Source organism: Gossypium arboreum, chromosome 1, assembly GCF_025698485.1.
Source record: "Gossypium arboreum isolate Shixiya-1 chromosome 1, ASM2569848v2, whole genome shotgun sequence".
Lineage (NCBI taxonomy): Eukaryota > Viridiplantae > Streptophyta > Magnoliopsida > Malvales > Malvaceae > Gossypium > Gossypium arboreum.
Window position 1 is genome coordinate 118,893,533 of NC_069070.1, and position 24,282 is coordinate 118,917,814.

The 24,282-nt window shown below is 33.1% G+C and overlaps 3 protein-coding genes across 3 annotated transcripts; 2 read left to right on the plus strand and 1 right to left on the minus strand.

Annotated features, from left to right (window-relative positions):
* Positions 1-1,565: 1,565 nt before the first annotated feature.
* Positions 1,566-5,798, plus strand: LOC108481686 (putative disease resistance RPP13-like protein 1). Its single transcript, XM_017784783.1, has one exon. It carries the CDS (start codon positions 1,566-1,568, stop codon positions 5,796-5,798), a length of 4,233 nt encoding a protein of 1,410 aa, XP_017640272.1.
* A 3,838-nt stretch (positions 5,799-9,636) lies between these two features.
* LOC108481687 (putative disease resistance protein At4g10780) lies at positions 9,637-11,808 on the minus strand. The gene has a single exon (XM_017784784.1). It carries the CDS (start codon positions 11,806-11,808, stop codon positions 9,637-9,639), a length of 2,172 nt encoding a protein of 723 aa, XP_017640273.1.
* Positions 11,809-21,184: 9,376 nt separating this feature from the next.
* On the plus strand, positions 21,185-24,106 carry LOC108482675 (receptor-like serine/threonine-protein kinase At1g78530). Its single transcript, XM_017785797.2, has 6 exons — positions 21,185-21,839; positions 22,008-22,161; positions 22,237-22,575; positions 22,659-22,913; positions 23,008-23,141; positions 23,413-24,106. The coding sequence occupies exons 2-6, from the start codon at positions 22,026-22,028 to the stop codon at positions 23,608-23,610; spliced, it is 1,062 nt and encodes a 353-aa protein (XP_017641286.1). The 5' UTR covers positions 21,185-21,839; positions 22,008-22,025; the 3' UTR covers positions 23,611-24,106.
* The last annotated feature ends 176 nt before the right edge of the window (positions 24,107-24,282 follow it).

Here is a 24,282-nt window from a genome sequence, read left to right on the forward strand (position 1 = left end):
TACATATATTAAACTATTACATTGAAAGAGCAATAAATTTTCTGAAAAGTAACTTGCACAAAAACAGTTCAATAGTAACCTGCTGATAGTCTAAAGCTACTTAGTCCTTGACTCAATTTAAACAGACAAAAAAAAAGTTGTCAGAACAAATATAGGTCAACTGGTACAAAAATATACTTCATCCAGATAACATATGGTACTTTTGCATGTTGCTGTATTTCACCCGGGTAACTTACATATGCTGTTTGTTGCCACCTTTTAACAATATCGTCTTATATAAATCTAACAATCTCCCTTAAAAATTTTGGTATCATTTTAAAAATTTTAACTGTAAATTTAAGTATTTTAAAATATCTAATGCTTTTAAGAATTTTTATATCCATTAGAAATATGAAAATATTGATAAGATTGTTATAAAATCAAGTGAAATACCATAGCTGCAACAAAATAGGTGAAACAAAAGCTATAACAGGTAAGATTGTTGTGATAGGGAACTCAAATGAGGTGAAGTGAGATTTGAAATTCCCTCAAAACCCATAGCTGAAACAAGTGATGAACTCAGATTATTCTCAAATAGCCTTCATCTTTTTAAATGAAAGACAAGCTTACCTGACAAAAGTTGCAAAGCGTCTGATTTTACCAATTTGCTGCCAGTAATATTTAAAGCCTAAAGAACAGAAAAGCGATTCAAATCAGATAATTAATAGGAAAATTATTCAAAATTAGCTACTGTGGAAGACGATGTTACCTCTCCCTTTTTCTACAACATAAATTCTTCAATTGTTGGTTAAAGATGAGAGAAGTTTCAACCAATGTTGAAGATAAAAGAGGTGATCTGCTTCAGTTGAAATTTGGTTCAATGATTGCAGGTCAGTGCGGGAATCTTTTAAGCTTCCCACCACCATGATGAAACAAAGATTCGGTTATATTAATAGAGAGTTGACATTTTTATTTTAAATTTTCTATTATGCTTAAATTATTTTTATACCATCAATAATTATTTTTGAAAAAAAATATTTTACATATATAAATAATATACGCAGCAGATGATAAGATTGAAGACTTACTCATTTTAATTGTGCATTGTTGAACTTGAATCTAAATGTTCAAGGACCTAAAGCTATCACTTTAAGAGTCGATCACTATTCACTATTCTATTTGAACGATTTAATGAACGATGTTATAAAAATATTATGAAAATTATTTGAATTAATTAATATTATTATAAAATAGTTAATATTATGTAAACTAGAATATACTGAAAACTTCAACTCTTCCCCATGCTTTCACACAGCTAAATTTTCATTGAAAAGATCAATAAAAGATATGATATTTCTTCAGAGATTATTTTTTCACTCAGGAAAATATATTAGTATATTCAACCATATACGTTGACCTCCAACAATCACATGGGGATCATTGACAGTTTCAACGTTCCAATTCGATACTTCATAACTAAGCTAGATTAAAAAAGAAAATACTTTCAACATTAAGCTTTTACAAATCATTTTACCACTCTCTTTTTCTCTAATTCAATCCTCCATTGTTGAGTTTCTTTCACAACCATGTCTATTGCTGGTGGAGAAACTGCACTTTCAGTCTTTCTGGAGTTTTTCGCTAAGCTGGCTTCTTATGATCAGATCCTCAACTTCGTCACTCAAAAGCAGGTCAACCAGGAACTCAAACAGTGGCAAAAGATATTGCCAAGTATTCAAGCAGTGCTCAATGATGCAGAGGAGAAGCAAATGGAAGACCCCAATGTGAAGATCTGGTTGACTCAGCTCCAAAACTTGGGTTACGATGTGGGTGATGTTTTGAATGAATTTGAAATCGAGGCTTTACAACGAAAGTTGCATGAAGATGAAGCCAGCACAAGTAAGGCACAAAAACCCAATGCTTCTTGGTTTACTAGTTTCATTAATTCAAGAGCTTTTACGTTTAATAAGAGGATGATTTCCAAATTACAAGAGATCACTGATGAACTAAATGGTTTGGCAAGAGAGACACACAGATTGGGTTTGAGACAGATTGATGAAACTGCAATGTCTAAAAGAGTTAAAGTAAGCCTGCAATTTATGTCTTTGGTGGATGAATCTCATGTTTATGGTAGGGAAAAGGAGAAGGCTGATATACTTGAATTGCTATTCTGCAATAATGGGAACGGCAATGGAGCTTCTTTGATCCACATTTTTGGGGATGGTGGGATCGGCAAGACAGCTCTCGTTCAATTCGTTTATTGCAATGATGATGTAAAGAAGGCCTTCCATCACAGGTTCTGGATACGTGTTTCAAAAGATTTCGATGTCACTCTGGTGACGAAGACAATTTTGCAGTCCATCTCTGATGTGCGTTGTATAGTTCCTTCTTTGGATAATCTTCAGGCCTTGTTGAAGGATAAGTTGTTCGGCAGACGCTTTTTGCTCGTGTTAGACAATATTCGGGACGAGAATTACGATGATTTGGCCCTCTTGTTAAAGCCTTTTTCTGTCGGAACAAAAGTTATTTTGACAACAAGGAATTGCGGTGTTGTTTCTTCAGTTGTTAGTAGTGCTAAAGCTTACTTGTTGGAGAAGTTATCACATAATGATTGTCTCTCTGTGTTTACTCATCATGCATTGAAAGCAAGTGATTTTAGCGGGCATCAAGAGTTGGAAACATTTGGGGAAAACATAGTGAAAAAGTGCAATGGCTTACCTTTGGCAGCTAAAGTCATTGGTTGCTTGCTTGGCACTCATTCGGAGTATGGTGTATGGAAATATGTATCAGAGAGTGAGATATGGGATTTACAGCAAGAGCAATGCGGAGTTATTCCAGCTTTGTTATTGAGCTATCATCATCTTCCGTCGAATTTGAAGCGTTGCTTTGCATATTGCTCTTTACTGCCTAAAGATTACGAGTTTGAGAAGGAAGAGATCACCTTGTTATGGAAAGCAGAAGGCTTTCTACAACAAGCGGACTCGAAAGCTCACATTGAAGATCTTGGTAGCAGATACTTTCAAGATCTAGTGTCAAGATCGTTTTTCCAGACTTCAGTTCGGGATAAATACCAGTATGTAATGCATGATCTAATCAATGATCTAGCTCAATTGGTCTCAGGAGAAATATGCTTGAAATTGGAGGATGATAAACAACCGAAAATTCCAAAGGGCACTCGACATTCATCTTATGTTCGTGGCTCATACGACGGAGTGGAGAAGTTTGCAGTGTTTGATCACATGAAACGCTTGCGAGCCTTTCTACCATTTATGATGCCAAAAGATGGAACTTGTTATATAACCAACACCGTGCTCGTTGATTTGTTGCCGAAGCTTCGATGCTTAAGGGTGCTTTCTTTAAAAGGTTACGGCATCACCGTGTTACCGGACATATTTGAAAATTTGGTACAGTTACGCTACCTAAATTTCTCACACACTTTAATCAAAAGTTTGCCTGCTTCAATATGCACCCTTTACAATTTAGAAACCTTAATATTAAAGGAGAGTTTGTTAGAGTGGTTACCCTCAGACATAGAACGCCTAGTAAACTTGAATCATATTGATATCAGCGGTGTAAAGATGAAAGCAATGCCCTATGGTATAGGTAAATTGACCGATCTTCGAAGGCTGTCGGATTTTATTTTGGGAGCAGGTGATGGATATCGAATACGAGAGTTGAAGAATTTACATCTTAAGGGTGATCTTTCTCTTTCTGGGTTGGAGAATGTTGTCGAAGCTCGAGATGCATTGGAAGCTAAGTTAATTGACAAGCCAGGCCTTGATGCATTAAGGCTAATGTGGAGCAGTATTTTTGGCAGTAGCATAAGAGATAAAGTAGTTGAAGAAGAGGTGTTGAACATGCTTGAAACTTACCGGGATCTTAAAGTGCTCGTCATACAGAACTATGGGGGTACGAAGTTTCCGAATTGGATTGCAGATTCTTCGTTCAAAAACTTGTGGTCTTTGGATCTCAACAACTGCAGAAACTGCAAATTCTTGCCATCAATCGGAAGCCTGCCACTACTGAAGGATCTTTGTATAAGGGGAATGCATACGGTGACTAAAGTTGGCATCGAGTTCTATGGAGAGAACCACTCAAATGCATTCGTGTCATTGGAGACGTTATGCTTTAAGGATATGTCAAATTGGAAGGAATGGGACATCGATGAGCATGCTGCGAAATTTCCCTGCCTACGCGAGTTTTGCATCGTAAACTGTCCTCAATTGTCAGGAAGGTTTCCAAGCTCTCTCCATTCCTTAGAGACACTTGTAATTCGTCGATGTACAAAATTGATCGTTTCAGTTTCGAACCTCCCTCAGCTGCATGACTTAGAAATAGATGGGTGTGAAGAGTTGGTGCTTCGAGATGATGCAAACTTGCCACCATTGAGAAAAGTCTCTCTTTCAAATGTTTCAAAATTGAGAAAAGTCTCTCTTTCAAATGTTTCAAAGTTTTCTCCCCTAACTGAGAGGCTAGTGTCAGGCCTAACCAACCTGGATCATCTGAGGATTAGTAATTGTAATGAGTTGGCGTCCTTGTCATGGAAGCAGTTCAGTTCGGTCAGGCATTTGAGGTCTCTCCGTAGCCTGGAAATGTCGAGTTTTCCACTACTTGAGGTTGAAGTACAGCAGTTGCAACTTGAGAAGGTCTGCACAATTGAATCTTTGACAATAGGAAACTGTGAAAAGCTTCAGAGGCTACCGCAAGACTTGCATTTCCTCAAATTTCTAACTGAGATGCAAATCAAAGGGTGTCCATGCATAGTTTCTTTTTCGAAGAACAACTTGTCCCCAGCTTTAAAGAAGTTAGTGATTCAAAGTTGCACGAATTTGCGGTGTTTGGTGGATCAAGGAGAAAATTTCAACATCGATAACACATTTCTTCTTGAGCACTTGGAAATTATGGATTGTCCATCTCTAGTATCTTTATCATTGCCCATTAGGCTTCAAATTCTCATAGTTTCATATTGCTCAAAGCTTGCCTCCTTATCATCAAGTGGTGAGTTACCTGTGGGGCTTAAACAACTAGTGATAAAGGACTGCCTTGCATTGGAATCCATTGTGCACACAATCCATGAAACATCTTCTCTTGAACTTCTTGATATCTGGCATTGCAGAAACATTAAAGCTTTACCTCAAGGATTAAACAAGCTCGACCATGTTGAGAAGATCAATATTTTGCAGTGTCAAAGTCTGGTTTCTTTGACAGCAAGTGGCTTGCCGGCCCGAAAACTCAAGTCGCTTTGTATTATGGACTGTCAAGGTTTAGGAGACCTTCCCAACATGCCGAACCTCACTGCTCTGAAGGAACTGTCCCTGTCATATTGCTCACCTGACTTGCCATTTCCAAAAGAGGGTCTTCCTACAACTTTAACATCACTTTCAGTCACAGGGCCTAAACTTTGTCGCACACTGCTTGAATGGGGACTGCATAGACTCACTTCTCTTAAAAAACTCTCAATTGACGGTGAAGAATGTCCACATGTGGTGACATTTCCACCAGAGGGATGCGTGCTGCCTCCCACTCTAAATACCATCACCATAAGCGGATTTGGAAACCTGAAAAGCTTATCCACAACGGGGTTTCGAAATGTGGACTCTCTTCGAGAATTGTGGGTACTCGATTGCCCTGAACTTGAATCTCTTCCGGAAAAAGAAGTGCTTGTTTCGGTTTGGAAATTATATATTTGGAGGTGTCATGTAACACTACTAGCCCAGTTCATAATGAATGATGGAGCAGAGTGGTTGAAGATATCTCACATTCCTGATGTTATTGTTGATCGTCAAAGCATCATCCCAAAGGCAACTTGGGTTCAGTACTGATTATTTCGTTAATCCTGCCTCTACCTGCAAGTTGGGGATCTTAGCATGTTCTTTTAATGATGTATTGCATTTTTCCAATGTAAACCAGCAGGGAAGAGTCACGAATCACACGTGGGTTGCGTACTAGAGTTCAACGTGGTGTAAAAGTGTTCATATATTTTCAACTTATGAGACATTTTAAGGTGGACAAAACAGCGAAGATTAATGAGTTGAAGCAGACAATTCCTAATAGAAACCTTTGGGCAAAAATGAGCTGAAGCAGACGATGGCTTGTATGAAAGTTTGACATCAATTTTTTTTGTATCGCTGATATCTTGATAATGACTAGAAACCTTCCAATGCTATCGAAGCTTGTCTTAGATTGCTGTGAGGACAGCATGATGCAGGAACTCCTAAACTCATCAATAAAACAATGCCTTAATTATATTTTAAATAAATCATAATGTGTAATGAATTAATAAAGAAATATTTTGTAAAGGTGCATTCCAATTTAAGTTTAGCAAGCAGTGTGAACATGAACCCACCATCATATGCAGGGAATAGATGGAATTTTGGAGCCTCTGTGCTGCTTGAAAGACTCTTGGTGCTGTGTATTGGGTATTACATGAAATAAAAAACCAATCCTTCCTCCTATTTTCATTCTTTTATAATTGACTTGAGTCTTACTAAGGGGCAATCTTAAAAGGAGAGATAAGCAAACATCTTAGATTATCTCCAATTTGTAAGATGAGAAAATACAACCAAACAACGAAATGATGCAAACTAAAATCAAGATGAAATCTTGAATTGCAACATCAACATTCCAACCAGATTAAAATCAAATCGAAGTTCATTATCAAGTGCAAAGGCTTCATCAGTTCTCAAACAAAATACAGCCAGGGTCGCAGAACCTCCTTAGCCTTGGAATAGTCCCACTCTACTGATTCCCACCATTCCCTTGGAGATATGCTGATATCTTCGGAAGGAATTGATTGGTTAGTGTCTCGGAAATGAGGTAGATAAAGAGGCATCCTTTTTAGCTTCATACATTCCCTTACTTCAATATCCCAAAGAGAGTCGCATACCACTGCCCTATTGGAACTGCATATGCTCTTCAACTCTGGTAAGTAGGCCAAAACTAACTCTTGTAATTTGGGAAGACTGAATCTCGTGCGAGTGTTTATTCCTTTTCCCTTGTGCCTTTCTTCCTCTTCCTCTGATGATATTATTTCCTCCATTTGCACACAATGACAAACCACCAGCTTCTTCAGGTTTTGGAGGTCATGTGCTAGCTTACATGGGAACAGCTGCTTCATGTTCGGGCATCCGTTAATCACAAATGATTCAAGATTGGAAAAGATGCCTGGCATTGGCAGTGAACTCGATGTAGAAACAACAGATGCTTCTTCTGCTACTTTAACAAGCATATGAAGGTTATCCAAATTTTCAAGCCACAATAGCTCAAGGTTCTGAAATGAGTTGCATGGTTGAGATGTGGAGGACAGGTCAAGCAGGGATTCTATCCCTCTACAATGGTGAATCGAACAGAACCCCAACTTATTTGTTTGTTGGAAGAAGGGCATATCACTTAAGCTTCTGATATCGGGGCACTCAAAAATTCTAAGACACTTAACATCACTTGGGAGCTCTACCGGATCTTCTCTTCCTATTGGACACCCGCTTAATATCACGACTCTCTTGCGTGGAAGAAATGGAGGCTCCTGCTCCTGCACATCCACGAGCTGCACTCCATACCCCCTTTGCTTCAAGCTCTCTACAAATGTGGCAGGATCCCTTTCCATCTCACAAACCACTTCCAGCTTTTTCTCCCCCCAAGTTAAGGAGACAGTTTTCACACCTTCACCAACCAATAATGCAAAACCTTTAAATGGCATGCTCAGACTATGAAACTCAATTTCTTATATAATAATTATTACTTTGCATGAGGTAACGATCTGATTAACCATTAGTGTTTCTCCTGCCATTGTACCACTTTTTAACGCCTAAAACCAGCACAAACTTATATATTATCCATTTTATTAATACATAAAAATTATATATTTCACGTTGATCTTAATTTAAATTATTCCCATTAATTATATATAGTTATTTTATGTAATTAATTAGATGTGCAAAGTATTTACTCAAAACTTTTATTATTTATTACCTAATTTTATAAATTTATATATTATTTTAAATAACTAAATAATTACCTAGAAACTTCTAACTGGAGCAAAATTAGTTTAGGAGGTTAAAAATGAATTACAAATTTTTAGGAATTTTAAAAGTGTAAATTTGCATTTATATTATCATGTAAATTCCAAAATATTGAAAGCTCTAAAAAGTGATTTTTGACCATTTATGTTATCGTTCCCTACCCAAAAAAGAAAAAGCTAGAAACTCTAGAAAAAGAAGAAAAACAACAAAATGTGGGAAGAGAGATAAAGGTTTATCCAAAAGAAGACTTAATCCTCAATTTGTTTTCCCAATTACATATGTTTTCCTATTTGAATTTTTATTTTCTCGGATTATTACTTTAACTATAATTCTGGTATCTAGCTTAGTCTTTTTTTTTAACTGTATTAAAGAAAGTGATAGTCAATTAAAAATGTTATGTAATATATTCAACCAATCACAATATATCACATAATAATTAAATTTTTTAAACTAAAAATAATAAATTTAAATTTAAAAACATTTTTAATTTTGACTCACCATTGATCGAAATTGACTACCACTGACTAGCCGTTGATTGTCGTTGACAATTCACTTGAAGTTATTAGAATTTGTCATGTGTTCTCTTTTTGTTTTTTTTTAATATTATACATATCATATTAATTAAAAATGTAAAAATATATAATTTATAAAAAATAATTTTTATAAAATTCTAAAATGTATAAATATAAATTTTAAAATATCAAAATAATATATAAAATTGAAAATTTTGTAAGAATTTAAAAAGCATTTAAATTTTTAAAAATTGCAAAAAAACCCCTAAATTCTCAAATATATATTCTAAAAATTCCTCATAAATTTTATTTTTCAAAAACTTTAAATTAATTTAATTTTTATAGAATATATATTTTAAAATTTTAAGTTTTCTTTTGCAACTTTTTAGAATTTAAAACCTTTTAATTTTTATAAAAAATTAATTTTTATATTTAGCTTTTGAAATTTCTATTTATATATTTTAGAATTTTATAAAATTTTAAATTTTTTGAATTATTTATATTATATATATAATTTGTTTACAATTTTAATCAATATAATATGTATAATATTAAAAAAAATTACGTTGCACGTTCTAATAGTCCCACATAAATAGTTGATGGCAGTCAACGATGGCCAACATTGGTCAACGCCAATCAACATTAATTAGGGCCAATCAACGTTGGTCAATGTCGGTCAAAAGCTAGCCAACAGTGAATCAAAGTAAAAAATATTTTTAATTTAAATAAATTTAATTGTCACATGACACATTGTGATTGGTTTAATGTGTCATGTGGCATATTTTAGTTAATGCCACTTGGTGGATGTATTTCATAATATTGGTTAAAAAGAAAGACGAAACCTGATAACTAAATTATAGCTTAAGTATAAATCTGAAAAACAAAATTCAAATATCAAAATTCGAAAACATGGACAAACTTAGCCTTAAGCCCCAAAAAATAAAGAAATAAAGCATTAGAAGGTATAATGGGAAGGGGACTGCAGTAGTGCCATTGGAGCTATAAGGGCAGGGTGGAGATACAGTATTCTCCACCGCGCCAGAGGATGAGACACAAATGGGGTTTCAGCACAGTTGGGACTACCAACTTACCCGCACTGACATTAATCGGCCTTCCAAATGGGCCCTACTCTACTGAAATTTTATAGATTTGATTGCATCCGTACCTTGGTGTCCTGCCACAATTTTGAACACATTCCTGACGTCGCAATCCCCAAGCAAGTCGAAGTTGAAAAAGAAAGCATTGTTTAGCCCTTCTACAAGTGGTCTGGCGTCAAACTTAGCTTTAGGCGATGCCATGACAAGCAAGTAAGAAGTAAGCTCTCGACCTTGTATAGACTTGATGTAGGCATTAAAGTCTATCAACTCATTAAATCTCCCTTCAAATACCTCTAACTTCCTTAATCTGGTAGCTTCCAATCCATTCATTTTTACGCTAGGTGATTTAACGTATAATACCAAACATTGCAAATAAGAAAGCCTAGGTAAAATTGCTATTGGCAGCTCGTTTAAGCTTTCAGTACATAAGTTGAGATATGTTAGATTTGCCAACATTTCCAAACCTTTAGGCACCTTTTCAATACCTGTACCCTGGAGGTCTAGCTTTCGTAAAGCCTTAAGCTTTTCTAGTGAAGGCACATATCTCAACTCCTTGCATCCACGAAGCACCAATGCGTTGAGTGTTTCCAAGTTTGATACGGAATTGGGCAATTGCTCAATACTAGTATAAGAAAGGTCAAGAACGCTGAGACTATGCATGTGCTGAAAGAATGATTCTGAAATCCTTTTCAAGGACTCATTGTTTTGTAATAACAAGGTCGAAAGATTTTGACAATTGGGTGACAAGCTTGGAGGAATTTCTGATACCATATTCATCATGAATGAAACCCTTTTAACATCTTTCCATTCTTGCTTGCTTGGTAAATCTTTCAATCCGGTGCCAGCTTTTACCATAAAATAAGGGTGTTTGATATACAATGCCATATCCCTCATCAAATCATGCATCTTAACATCATCTCCAGCCATTTCCAACAAATAGTTGTTTACCAGCCTATTTAATATAGTATGACCCCTATCATGCAATTGTTGTCGACTCCCCCTTTCAAGAAATCCCTCATCTATCCAGTATTCTATTAATTCCACCCTTGGAATTCTACAGTCTTCTGGGTACAGTGAGCAATAAAGGAAACAATTTTGGATATTTGAATCTTCCAAACGGTCAAAACTGAACTTTAATCGCCCGTATATTTCTTTATCTGTGCCCTTCACACTTGTTATATGGTCACCTAACTCTGTTAATGCATTCCTCCAATCAACAACATCATATATTCCCTTCATGCTCCCGGCTATTACTGCTATGGCAAGGGGTAACCCATCACACTCTCCAACAATATCGCCCAAAATTTCTTCCAAAGATGGAACCTTTAAAATCCCACGTCCGGTATGCGCCAAGAATAAATTCATGGACTCCTCATTGGAAAGTGGAGACACTTCGACTATCTCACAACAACCTATAGATCTACAAACCACTTTCGATCTACTAGTTAATACCAACCTACTCCCATTGCTGAATATTGGTATAGGGATCCCGACCTTTTCAAGAACGAACCCTTCCCAAACATCATCTAAGATCAACATATGTCTTATTTGTCGCAATTCGTTCCTTAACACAGCTGCACGTTTTTGTTCAGGTTTCGGAAGATCTTCAATATTCATAGCATCTGCAATGTCTTGTTGTAACCTGGTGATGTTGAAGTCCTGTGAAACAGTGACCCAAATGATTTTCTCAAACAAGGGTTTAGTTTTAGTCTCCTCCAATAGTTTATTGTGTATGTGCTTCATTATAGTGGTTTTCCCGATCCCGCCCATTCCACATACACCAACCATTCCAATTTCATCACTCATCAAATGCTTCCAAATGTCTGCAATCACCGCGGTTTCACCTTCCAAATGTTCCAACTGAAAAGGCACTCCAGCAGTAGATGGATCATCAATTACAAGAGCTCCAGTGAACCTGCCTTGTTCAATAATTTCCTTCACTTCTTCAACTGTTTGGGAAACTTGTTTCCCAAGGTGCCCACGTGAAAAACAAGACAGATTTTGCGTTCTTTCATCAATGCTTTGTATTTTGCCATTGATGGTTTGCACATCTAGAAGCCAGTTCTCTACTTCTTGCCTTACACATCTTCCCAATCGAAGCTCTATTTTTATTTTCATTTCCAAATCACTCTTGATAGCATTTAGTTGGCGTTGTTTTGCCAGAAGATCATTCAACCTTCGTTCAAGTTTTCTGTGATGCTCCATGTATGTACATGTTAGATGTCCAAAACACTTCAGCGCTTCACAAATTGGTAGCACAAGTTCCATAATGCACCAAATACTCTGCAAGGTATAATAATAACAACTACATTTAGTTCTTTATAAAGGATAGATTTACAGTGTATGATTATATATCTATCCATATATAAATTATGAGTCAATTCCAAAAGTATTAAGAAAAAAATAAAATATCTATTTATTTATATCGCTATATAAAATCTTTTAAAATACCCATAAAAATATTTAAATAAAATTTAATTATTTTTATGAGCTCTTTAAAATAATATTATAAAGTATTTAATTAATTTCCCAATAATTCTTTTATTTTTCCTCTTTTACGAGAAACATATTTTCTAATTATACTTAAAAATTTCTTTTGTTCTTTTTATTTATTTAAAATATTCTTTTCTTATAAAATCTAAATAAGACACTTTTGAATTTCTAAAATGTTTAATTATTTTTATAATTTTTTTAAAATAATATGAAATTACAATTTTTCTTTTTCTTTTTTTTTTTTTTATTTTCCAAGGTATCTACTAACGCAAGCCTACTAACTAATCCTTCACATTCTATAAGTACATTAAGGAGTAGATACTAGTTACAATTTTAAAGTTGTTCCACCTAAGACGAGGATTGAACTTGTATTACAGTATTCTTTGTGAATTCTTTTTATTATTAAAATTATTTTTCTTATACCATTTAATTATTTTTCTTTTCCTTTTCATTATTAAAAGTGTTTTTCTTATAAATTTTAAATTAAAATATGTTTTTTAAACTCCTAAATTGTTTTGGTTAGACCAACAATTACTGAATATTTTTATAATTTGCTTATGAGAAATATGTTATAGTCAAAAGACAATGGGACTATAAAGAGATGAAACATCATTTTAATTAATTGCAAAATTATAATCTTCATTCATTATCTTCACATATTTATTTAATTAAATACATATGTTATATTAAATTATTTTATTTTAATAAATTCTGTAAAGATCAAAAGTAAAGATTTGCTATATGTCCATCTTTTAAACAAACATATTTACTTTTTAATATTATAAAAAAATAAAAATATAAATGTTGCACGTGATAACAAATACTAGAATATACAAAAACATAATTTGAAGAAACTTTTGAACTAACCAATATAATTTTTATTGTAAATATTTTTATTATTTATAAGACTAATCATATTTATAAAAAAAGAATTTTAATTTTATTAAATTGTTTGGTTAAACAACTTTACTTACAAATAAGAATTTTGCTTCTACTAAAAGACTTTTAATAATTGAATTTATAAGAATAAATAAAAAATTATATTAAACTACTTTATATTTTAATCGTTATGGTTCTAAATAGCAAATTTAAATCATTTATATAATTTTATAAATACTACATTGATATAATCTAATCTAATATGTTTGTTAGTATAACCATATTTGTTAATATGGATTAAATTTTGATTTCTATATTCTATACTAAATTTTTGAAAAGATACCAATATTACTAAAGGAATATAAAATCAAAATATGTGAATAAATATCGAAAACTTCAAAGGGTATTGAAATTTCCTATAATGTACCAAATTTTTGAAACAATACCAACACTATTGAAGGGTATTTTAATTTCTAAAAGTATATTAAATTTTTGATATACCAAAATATTTAACGAGCTGCTCTTAAGAATTTTGGTATTGATGCGGTATTAAAATTTTGATATCTTACAAATTTTATATCTCTTAAAAATATAGGTATAGTGAACGTTATTATGTGGCACAAGCGAGTAAGAAAAGAGCACCAACAAAAATAGTGTATTAATTGATCCCAGCATTAATATTGTCTTATATAATTTAGTATTTTATTAAAAATTTGTATATCAAAATAACTAACAATCTCTCTTACAAATATTAATATCGTGTTAGAAATTTTGCTATATATATTACAATTTATCATGAAAATATATAACACCAAAATTTATTAGTATAGATCAAATTTTATATAATACAAATATTTTTAAAGAGAAGATTTTAAAGAATAACCAAAATTAGATTTGGAAGGTTAAGCACTAAAAATATTAGTATATTTTAGAAAATTTGGTAGAATTTTAGAATTATTGATATTTTTAAAAAATTAATATTATATTACAAATTTTGATATATCAAAATATTTTTTAAATTTTTTATATCTATTAAAAATATTGGTATCGTGTTAAAATTTTAGTTTTGTGTTAGAATTATTGATGGGATGAAATCTAGTGAAATACCATAGCTGAAACAAAATAGGTGAAACAAAAGGTATAAAAGGTAAGATTATTGTGATAGGAAACTCAAAAGAGGTGAAGTGAGATTTGGAATTCCCTCAAACCCCATAGCTGAAACAAATGATGAACTCAGAATAATCTCAAATAGCCTTTAAAATGAAAGATAAGCTTACCTGACAAAAGTTACGAATTTGCTGGCAGTAATATTCAAAACCTAATGAACAGAAAAGCGATTCAAATCAGATAATTAAATGGAAAATTATTCAAAATTAGCTACTGTGGAAGACGATGTTACCTTTCCCCTTTTCTACAACATAAATTCTTGAATTGTTGGCTAAAGATGAGAGAAGTACCAACCAATGTTGAAGATAAAAGAGGTGATCTGCTTCAGTTGACATTTGGTTAAATGATTGCAGATCAGTGTGACGAAACATGGATTTTGTTATATTAATAGAGAGTTCATACTCTGATTTTGGTTTTCCTATTAGACTTAAATTATACATTCAGTCCTTTGTCCTCTGTTTAAAATTGTTTGATATATTATTAAAAATTTAATGCTGTTCAAAAGACAAATAAAAACTTTTTGACTCAGTCTTGATATATAAAAGATAATAGATAGGTCAAAATATGCATAAAGTCCTTGTATTTTAGTACATTTGGAATTTAGTAGTCCTTTCTATTTTCAATTTCAGATTTAACTGTTAATTTTTATTAAATTTATTGGTCTTAAATTTTAAAATAAAATAAACATGTAACAAAAGAAATAAAATTGCAATAAAAATTCCTTAAAATAAAAGTAAAAATTAAAATTAAAATATACAAACATCATAAAAGCTTACGCATATTTAATCGTAAAGATATTATATTGAGAATGTTTGAAATTTTTTGTGCGATAGAATATTTAATCTTAAAGATATTATATTCAATTAAATTTTATGAATAATTAATATTAATTGCTTAAAAATATTTAAAATTTATATTTTATATATTAACATATTAACAACAATTTATAATAATTTTTTTATATTCTTACTAAGATATAATAATATTAACTAATTTGAACATTATTTAAATGCATATTTATTACTTTATAACACAAGATCTAAAATACACATTTTGTTTATCATAAGCACTTTTTGACAGTAATACTAAATACTTAAATCTTAAACTAAACTTTTCAAAAATACTTGTCAAAATCACTTTTCTACAACACTTTTAAAATATTTTTAAAAGCAATGCTAAACTAGCCCTTATATTTAAATGATTGTAGGGCAATGTCGGAATTTTATTTCCCAGCATGATAAATTATTATAGGCCGTTGGATTTGGCCTACATTTTATAATTATATTGATAGAGAGGTCAAATTTGGTGATACTAAATTCAAAAGTTAATCCTTATGACATAATGTTATTTATTTTGATAATAATCTTAGTTAATTTAAATAATTAAATATTTCGAATAACATGGTGATGTATAAATTAACATATAATAAATTTCATCAAACCGTTATCTTAATATGTTTGTTTAACTTCAGTTAGGTGATAACAGGTTTCTTCTTGAGCACATGGAAATTATGGACTGTCCCATTAGGCTTCAACTTCTTATAGTTTCATAGTGCTTAAAGCTTGCCTCCTTATCATCAAGTGGGGAGTTACCTGTGGGGCCTAAACAACTAGTGATAAAGGATTGTCTTGGCCATTGTGCACACAATCCATGAAACATCTTATCTTGGAATTCTTGAAATCTGGAGTTGTAGAAATATTAAATCTTTACCTCAAGGATTAAACAAGCACAACCATGTTGAGAAGATCAATATTTTGCAGTGTCAAAGTCTGGTTTCATTGACAGAAGTGGCTTGCCGGCCGAAAAACTCGAGTCGTTTTGTATTAGAGACTGTCAAGGTTTAGGAGACCTTCTCAACATGCAGAACCTCACTGCTCTAAAGGAACTGTCACTATCTTATTGTTCACATCATATGCCATTTCCAAAAGAGGATTTAAATAACGGTCCGATACCGGTATAGCGGCCGTTATATAGTGGTAACGGCACCGTTTGAAACCGCTATTGCTGTTCACACCAATAGCGGTGGATCGCGGTCGTAATTTAATGGGTAACAGCCAATTGCGACAATAACGGGCCGCTATTCCCGTTATTTTAAATCCTCAAAGACATCATGTTTGCTGTAAGTCTCCTATAACATCCTAATTTTCAGTAGTGTCGGAAACAGTGATTCGAGATCACTAAATCTGACGGGTGAGTTTGAAAATTTAATAAAATTAAGATAATGAGTCAAATGTGACATTAAAAGTATTTTTGAATTAGTGAATTTTGAGAATTAGAAGAATTTATGAGGTAAATTAGGTTGAAAATGAGGTATCGACACCTCGAATTCATAAATCGAACCATAAATATTTTACAAATATTTATTGAGTGTTATTGAGTTAGTATTAAAGTTTCGTTAAAAAATTTTAACATTTTGATAGTTAATTTAATAAAAAGTACTAAATTGAAAAAGGTGCAAAGTTTATTTAAATGACTAAATTGCTCAAATAATAAATAAGAAAGATTTAAAGAGCAATTGGGCCTAAATTTAAATAGGCTGGACGGCAAGGACAAAGAAATAAGCAAGAAAACAATGTGAAATAAGGGCAAAATTAGAAATTTTGCAAATTAACTAAATAAAACAAAGACTAAATTGAAAAATCTAGATATTTCTTCATTTTTCTTCAGCCAAAACGCCATAGGAGAGTCTTTCAAGCTGGTTTTTCATATTTTACACCATGTGAGTTCAATTTTTGCTTTTACTTTGTAATTTTTATGTTTTTGTGACTTTTACAATTAGGTCCAACTATTGAATTCATTAGTTTTTTATTCTATGTGTCATTTTGAAAGTTACTATGAATGAGTGCTAGAATTTTATGATGAATTATCATGTATTTGAAGCTTTAATTTCATTATATGATGATTTTATTAAGTGATTTTAACGAAATTAATTTTAGGACTTAATTGTGAAAAGTTGAGAATTAGTGTTTGATGCTGAAATTATGAATAAAAAGGCTATATAATAGCCTAAAATGATTAGATAAAGTGTTAATTGAGAAAAATAAGCTCAATTTATGGGTTAATTGATTAGGGATTAAATTGTAAAAATTGTAAAATTTGAGGTAAAAGTGTAATTTCAAAAATTGAAGGGCATAAAGTGTGAAGTGAATTATATTGAACTAGATGCTAATGAATTGAAAATTTTATATTATAAATCAAGAATCTAAAGATAAACGCGGAAAAAGGAAAATTTTTGACTAGTCCATGAATCTTTACAAGTTCTACAAATTAACACAGGTAAGTTCATGTGGTTGAATTTTATGATTTATTTTTAAAATTAGAGATTATATACTGTATTATTTCATATCTTTGTTATGGAATTATGATTATTGTGATAATATGAAAATCGAAGCAAAAGTTCAAATTCAGCAGAACGCTGGATTGAGTACAATTGTTTCGTGCTATAGTGATGATTGATGGATAAGACTATGGTTGAACCATGGCATTGTGTGAATGTAAGACCATAGCTGGGCTATGGCATTTTAGTGAAAAGACCATAATTGGGTTATGGCATCATGAATGTAAGACCATGGTTGAACTATGGCATTATATGTATATACGTGTAAGACCATAAGTGGGCTATGGCATCGTAATAAAGTGTAAGACCATAGCTGGGCTATGGCATTGTGATAAAGTGCAAGACCATGGTTGGTTCATGACAACATATGTGTAAGACCATAGTTGGACTATAGCATTAAGCAAATTATATACTCAAATTCGTAAGACATTTTCTAATTTGACAAGAAATGGTAAGAGTTATATGAATTAAAGTGATAGAACTCAATCAGTTTTGATATTGAGCTCAATCAAGTGAATTCATCATTTGATATTGTGATTGGCAGGGAATATTAGTGAAATGCTTCGTTTATTGTTTTAATTATAACTCATTTTGGTAAGATATACCTATAAACCTATGAACTTACTAAGCTTCCATAAGCTTACTCCTGTGTGTTTGATGTTCTGTGTAGATTGATGTGAGATCGGTGGATCGGATCAACACATCAAAGCACACTATATAGATTTCATCGGTAGAACTTTTGATTTACAACTTATGGTTTATATGACATGTATAGGGTTGAATGGAAAAAGGTTAAACCTAAGTTAAGAGTGCTAGAGATGTACATGTATATAAATGCATGTTAGTATGCATATATTTAGTTGATGGTTATGGTAGAATGATGAATGAGGTTATTTTGATAAGTTTGGCAAAAATGAATTTTATGATAGTACATTCTATGGAAAAATATGACTTTTAACTTGTATTGGTTGTTGGATTGGAGTATATTGGTAAATAAAAGTATTGTGTGCAGGTTGGTTGTGTAAAGGGTGAGAAAAGTGGCTTTAAAATGGCCTATTTTCGTCCACACGGATAGACACACGGGTGTGTGTGTCTTGACTATGTGTGACGCACTGCCTGGCACATAGGCATGTGGTTTGGTCATGTGTCCTCTGCAACTTAAATTTGAGAAACAGAATACCCAGAATTGAGCACATGGGTAGAGACACGGGCATGTGTCTCGATCGTGTGTGCTACATGGCTTAAAACACAGACGTGTATCTTGGTCGTGTGAAACGTGCACCTAATTTTGGAAAATTTAATTTACCACACGGCCTAGCACACGGGCGTGTGGCTGGCCGTGTGGCACATGTCAGAGAGCTACATAGTTTTGAACACAGCCTGTAGCACGGGCATGTCCTACGGTCACACGGGCATGTCCCTTGGACTACACGGGCGTGTGAACCCTACATTTTGAAAAAAATTTGAAATTTCCTGAAAAATTCTTTGAGCCCCTGATTTAGTCTCGACTCGATTCTAATACTCATATTGGGCCTCGAGGACCCATTTAAGGGACGTTATGAATGATCTCGGAAAATGAATAGTAATTTATCTGAATTATTTGTAATTGTTTTGAAATTGTTGGTAATGTTCCGTAACCTTGTTCCGGTGACAAATATGGGTTAGGGGTATTACATCTCCTATCCAGGTTCATTCATTGTTACAATGCAAGTTATTTTCAAGTTGCCAAAAGAGTTTTCAAGTACATCAAAGGTACATTGAGCTTTGAAATGATGTTCACCAAGGTTGATAGCATAAAGCTACTTGGTTATGCTGATAATGATTGGGCTGGATCAATGGATGATATGAAAAGCACCACAGGGTATCTGTTTACTCAGCCATTTTTTGTTGGAGTTCGAAGAAGCAGAATCTCGTTGCTCAATCAAATGTTGAAACAGACTATATCGCTAAGAAAAATCATGGCAAACTTGAACCTACACCAAAGGGAAACAACAGAGATCAAATGTGACAACTAGTTTGCTGTTGCAATTGCAAAGAATCCAATGTTCCATGGGAGAACCAAGCATTTCAAGATAAAGTTTCATTTTGTTAAGGAAATGGAACAAGCTTAAGAAGTGAAACTGATTCACTGCAGTTCTGAGGATCAGCTTGCTGATATCTTGACAAAGCCCCTAAGTGTGCCAAGATTCATGGATTTAAGAGGCAAAATGGGAGTTTGCATCATGCAAGCCAAGGAGGAGTGTTGAAGTTGGCCTGCATGCAGCACATGAAGCATCAAGAAGCAGAACAAGTCGCTCGAACCATGTATACAACTGCTGAAGCACATTGCTGCTATTGTATTTCATTTTATTTTGTTATTTTAATTGTTGTTTTGTAATTTAGTCAGATTTGAACTAAGTAGGTAACATATTTGATGTAATTAGATGAAGTTTGAGCTGATAAATCAGCTTTATAAAGTGTACAAGTCATGTTTTATGAGTTTCAATGTAACTTAGTGGTAGTAGGTAATATTTAGGTGACAATTTGCTCATTTTTGACCAGCTTATGTCTAGTATATGTATTCGCATTATGCCATCTTTCAATGTTAATGAAAATTCATTAGAATTCTTCATCAATTTTTTTTCTTAATTCTTTGCTTTCATTTGTTCTTCAAGCCCGATCCTGTGTGTTTGCTCAGCAAGTCTCGAGCCTTGAAGCTCAAGTTTCTGTTAACTTCATTCGTCTTTCATTCTTAGTTCCAATAGCAATGTAACTTCGATCTCTTGACGATGCCATGCTTGAACTCATTACCATGCCATTTTGTATCTAACAGATTGCTTATTATCCATCATTTTACAAAGCAATTGATGGGTTGCCAAATAGCTCAGCAAAGAGTAGCAGAACGAATTGTTGGGAGAAATCAAGTACCTTGTACTACTATGGAGTTTTCTGCAGCTCTAGCAAGAACACTTTCCATGCAATGCTAGAGATTACCTGCTGCTGCAGCACCCTTCTTTTATTCTTAATTTTTTTTTTTTTTGCAGTTTTATTTCTTATGGTTACACTACATGATGGATGCAAAATGTCTCGTGTCATTGCAGAACATCGAACCTGATCTTCCAAAGGATGCATCCATTGCCAACGATCAAGTTCAAGTAAAGTCCTCCGACAATGATTTTAGGATTTAAACTTATTGGAATGGTTAGAAAAGTAGTCTACTCCCACTCTTCCAATCATATAAAAAATATAAATTTTAAAACAATTATATAAATTCAAATTAAAATATTTGCATATATGTAACCAGCTCAGCTGTGATCCTTATCCAAACCTACCATTTGTATCAGACACCAAATGTGAAAGGCAGACTTTAATGGATTAAAAAAAGTTCAACAACAAAAGAGTACCTAACCAATTTGCCTTCACAGCTTTTACACTTAATTTGCTTCATCAAAACAAATAGATAACATCCTATTGGCTTAAAAAGGAAATTCCATCTCCCCCACATAAATAGTAAAGGACAGATGGTGGAAAATTTATGGTCACAGCATCCACTTTTCACATGATGAACTTCTGATGTGAGTGTCGGATATTAGAATACGTATTCGATATGGGTGAAAACAAAACTTTTTATGAGTATTTGATAAGTTCTTTCAGAAATCGTAATTTTGTAATCATATTTTAATATATATGTATTTCTTGAATAAATTCTACAGAAAAAATAGAGCAAGGGAATTCAATATCAGAAATGATTAGAAGCATGAAAACTGGTTAGAATTTTGTACAACAAAAAAGTTGGCCCAAAAATCTGTCTCCACACATGAATCATATAAAGGTTCAGACAGGTGTCAGATCATACACCGACTGCCACATATGCAGATGACGTGGCCATCCAAGATTCTCGAGAAAAATAGCCTTCTCCTCCGCCAGAAAGTGAAAGGGGGTTGACATGCACCAAACTTAAATGTCAAAGAAAGCATACAGAAAAATGTTGAATAATCAACAAATTAAACCCCTTTTTTTTTTGTCTTCAGAGGTAGGCGTTTGTATTTGTCTGTTTCACTTTGATTTTCTAGGGTCCAGCTGATACCTACATTACAAGACTGTTTCGAGCTTTTTCAAGACTCTTCTGGCAACTGGCAAGTTCATATACTTCACATTTTCCGTTGTTTTTTTTAGTACAGAATTTAAGATCTCTGTTTGTTTACACTTTTTTGGTATGGTCAAAACTGAAGAAAATTGAATTTTAGTGTCCCATGGCAGGTCCCAGTTTGCTGTCTTGTAGTAATTATTTCTTATGCATGAAAAGATATAGAGAGAGAGTTTTGGTCTAAGAAACAATGATTGAATGTAAGGGTTTCTTAATTAACAAGCTGCTAACCAGGTAAGCTCCTAATAATTGGGAGATGTTGTTTCTTAATGGCACCTTAGTTGCTGTCAATGGTGGTTTTAAAATCAAAAGTTACAGCTTCCAAAATCTGTGTTTGCTGTAAGAAATCTATCAATGGCAGCCAATTGGAGTTTTTTTGTCTGAGTTTTTTCCTTTTTCAAGTTGTTGCAGAAATTAACAATGGCAAATGATCTGGGAATAGCATTTTACATCACCATATGCTGCATATTCTTCATCATATCTAAGACCATTCTTATGATCCTCCTTTACAAGCGATGGAAAAGAAAGAATACCATTTATGAACACGATTTCTCAGGTATATATTTAAGCCTTCTAAATGAATATAAATTGATTATTTTTTTCCGTAGAATTTGATGATTTTTTTTTAAAGGGGGGAAAATGGTGATGTTCAGATCTCCATTATTGCAATCACTATCATCTGATGTGTTCTTAAAAAACACATTGAAATTAAGCAACAAAGACATCATTGGTGCTGGAGGGTATGGTACAGTTTACAAATTAATGATAAATGAAACCATGGTCTTCGCTGTAAAAAGGCTTAACAGAGGAACTGCAGATAGAGATAAAGGATTCGAACGAGAATTGGAAGCCATGGCCGATATCAAACACCGCAACATTGTAACTCTCCATGGATATTACACCAATCCTCACTACAATCTTCTTATCTATGAACTAATGCCTAATGGAAGCTTGGATTCTTTTCTCCATGGTATGCATAAATACTCACATACGAGTCCGAGTAACATATGAGTCTTGACTTTGATGCTACTGTTAGATTAAATTGTGATGCAGGAAAATCAATGGACGACAATGTTTTGGATTGGCCAACAAGATCTAAAATAGCTTTAGGTGCTGCAAGAGGAATAGCATATCTTCACCATGATTGTATCCCTCATATAATCCATAGAGATATTAAGTCAAGCAACATATTACTGAACCAGAACATGGAGGCTCGAGTCTCGGATTTCGGGTTAGCCACATTGATGGAACCAGACAAGACTCATGTTTCAACGTTTGTGGCTGGAACCTTTGGATATTTAGCCCCAGGTTTATGAAAAAACAACATTTGCAGACATCTTTTTTCATCTGATCTGTTTGATTGTTTGATAATTAAGTTAAAACTTGGTACTTTTTTATGCAGAATATTTCGATACCGGAAGAGCAACGGCGAAGGGCGATGTTTATAGCTTCGGAGTTGTTTTGCTTGAACTTTTAACTGGAAAGAAACCCATGGATGAAGCATTTCTTGAAGAAGGAACAAAGCTTGTTACATGGGTAACTTATTTATTGTTTCATCAATATTTAATTCAAACCTTTATAATTAAAAAAAAAAACTGATCAGAGTGTCAAACTAGTGTGACACATTAATTCAACAGATTGAATCAATTGAACCGATTTATTAACACCTTGATTCTTGGAATGTGCTAGACCAGATAGGTTATTAGTTCCCCATTTAATCTATCCGGTCTGATTTCTGTAACATTTGTGATAGCTTCATAAATTACCATGAGAATATTAATGATAGTTAGTGCAAATATTACGACAGGTAAAGGTAGTTGTTGAAGAAAGGAAGCAAGAATATGTGGTTGACAGTAACTTAGGTTGTTGCTATCCAGTGGTTGAGATTAAAACTACATTCGATATAGCATTGATGTGCCTTCAAACAGATCCTTCCAAGAGACCAACAATGGCTGAGGTTGTCAAGATGTTGGAGCAGATCAATGTCAGAGAAAACTGTAACTGATTTTTAATGGTGTTCTTAGTTTTACTCATCCCTTTTTTTATCTCCCCCTCTTTTTGATTGAAATGGTCACAAAAGAGGTGAAACTGGACAGGTTTTTTTATTAACATCTCTGTGTAAAATGCTTTGTTCCATTGCATAACCATGTGTCCGTTTCAAATCTCATTTACGAGCATGTTGGGTGGATCTGGGCCAACTCAAAAATATGAAACATCACTCCTGGAGCTGATAAATTTTGGATTAGGTTTGTTTGAATGGAATTACTTCAAGTTTAGTGTGAAGTAATTCGGATTTGGATTATCTTCAAGTATGAATTATTTTGTTATCAATCATTTTATTTGAGTTCATTCTAATCGAATCATTTAGGGCACGTTTGGTTGGGAGGAATGGAATAGAGCTGTAATGTAATAGAGTTGTAATGGAATAGAGCTGTAATAGAATAGACCTGTAATGAATAATTCAGTTGTTTGATTGAATGGAATGGAATAGAGTTGTAATAGTATTCTTGTGTTTGGTTGAATGGAATAGATGTTGTAATATCATAAGGAAAAAGACTTAAATGACTAAAATACCCTTAGTAGAATTTTTTAGATAAATGATTATTATTTTAAATTTTAATAAAATTATTATTAAATATAATTTAATAAAAATAATAATAAATAATAAATAATTTAA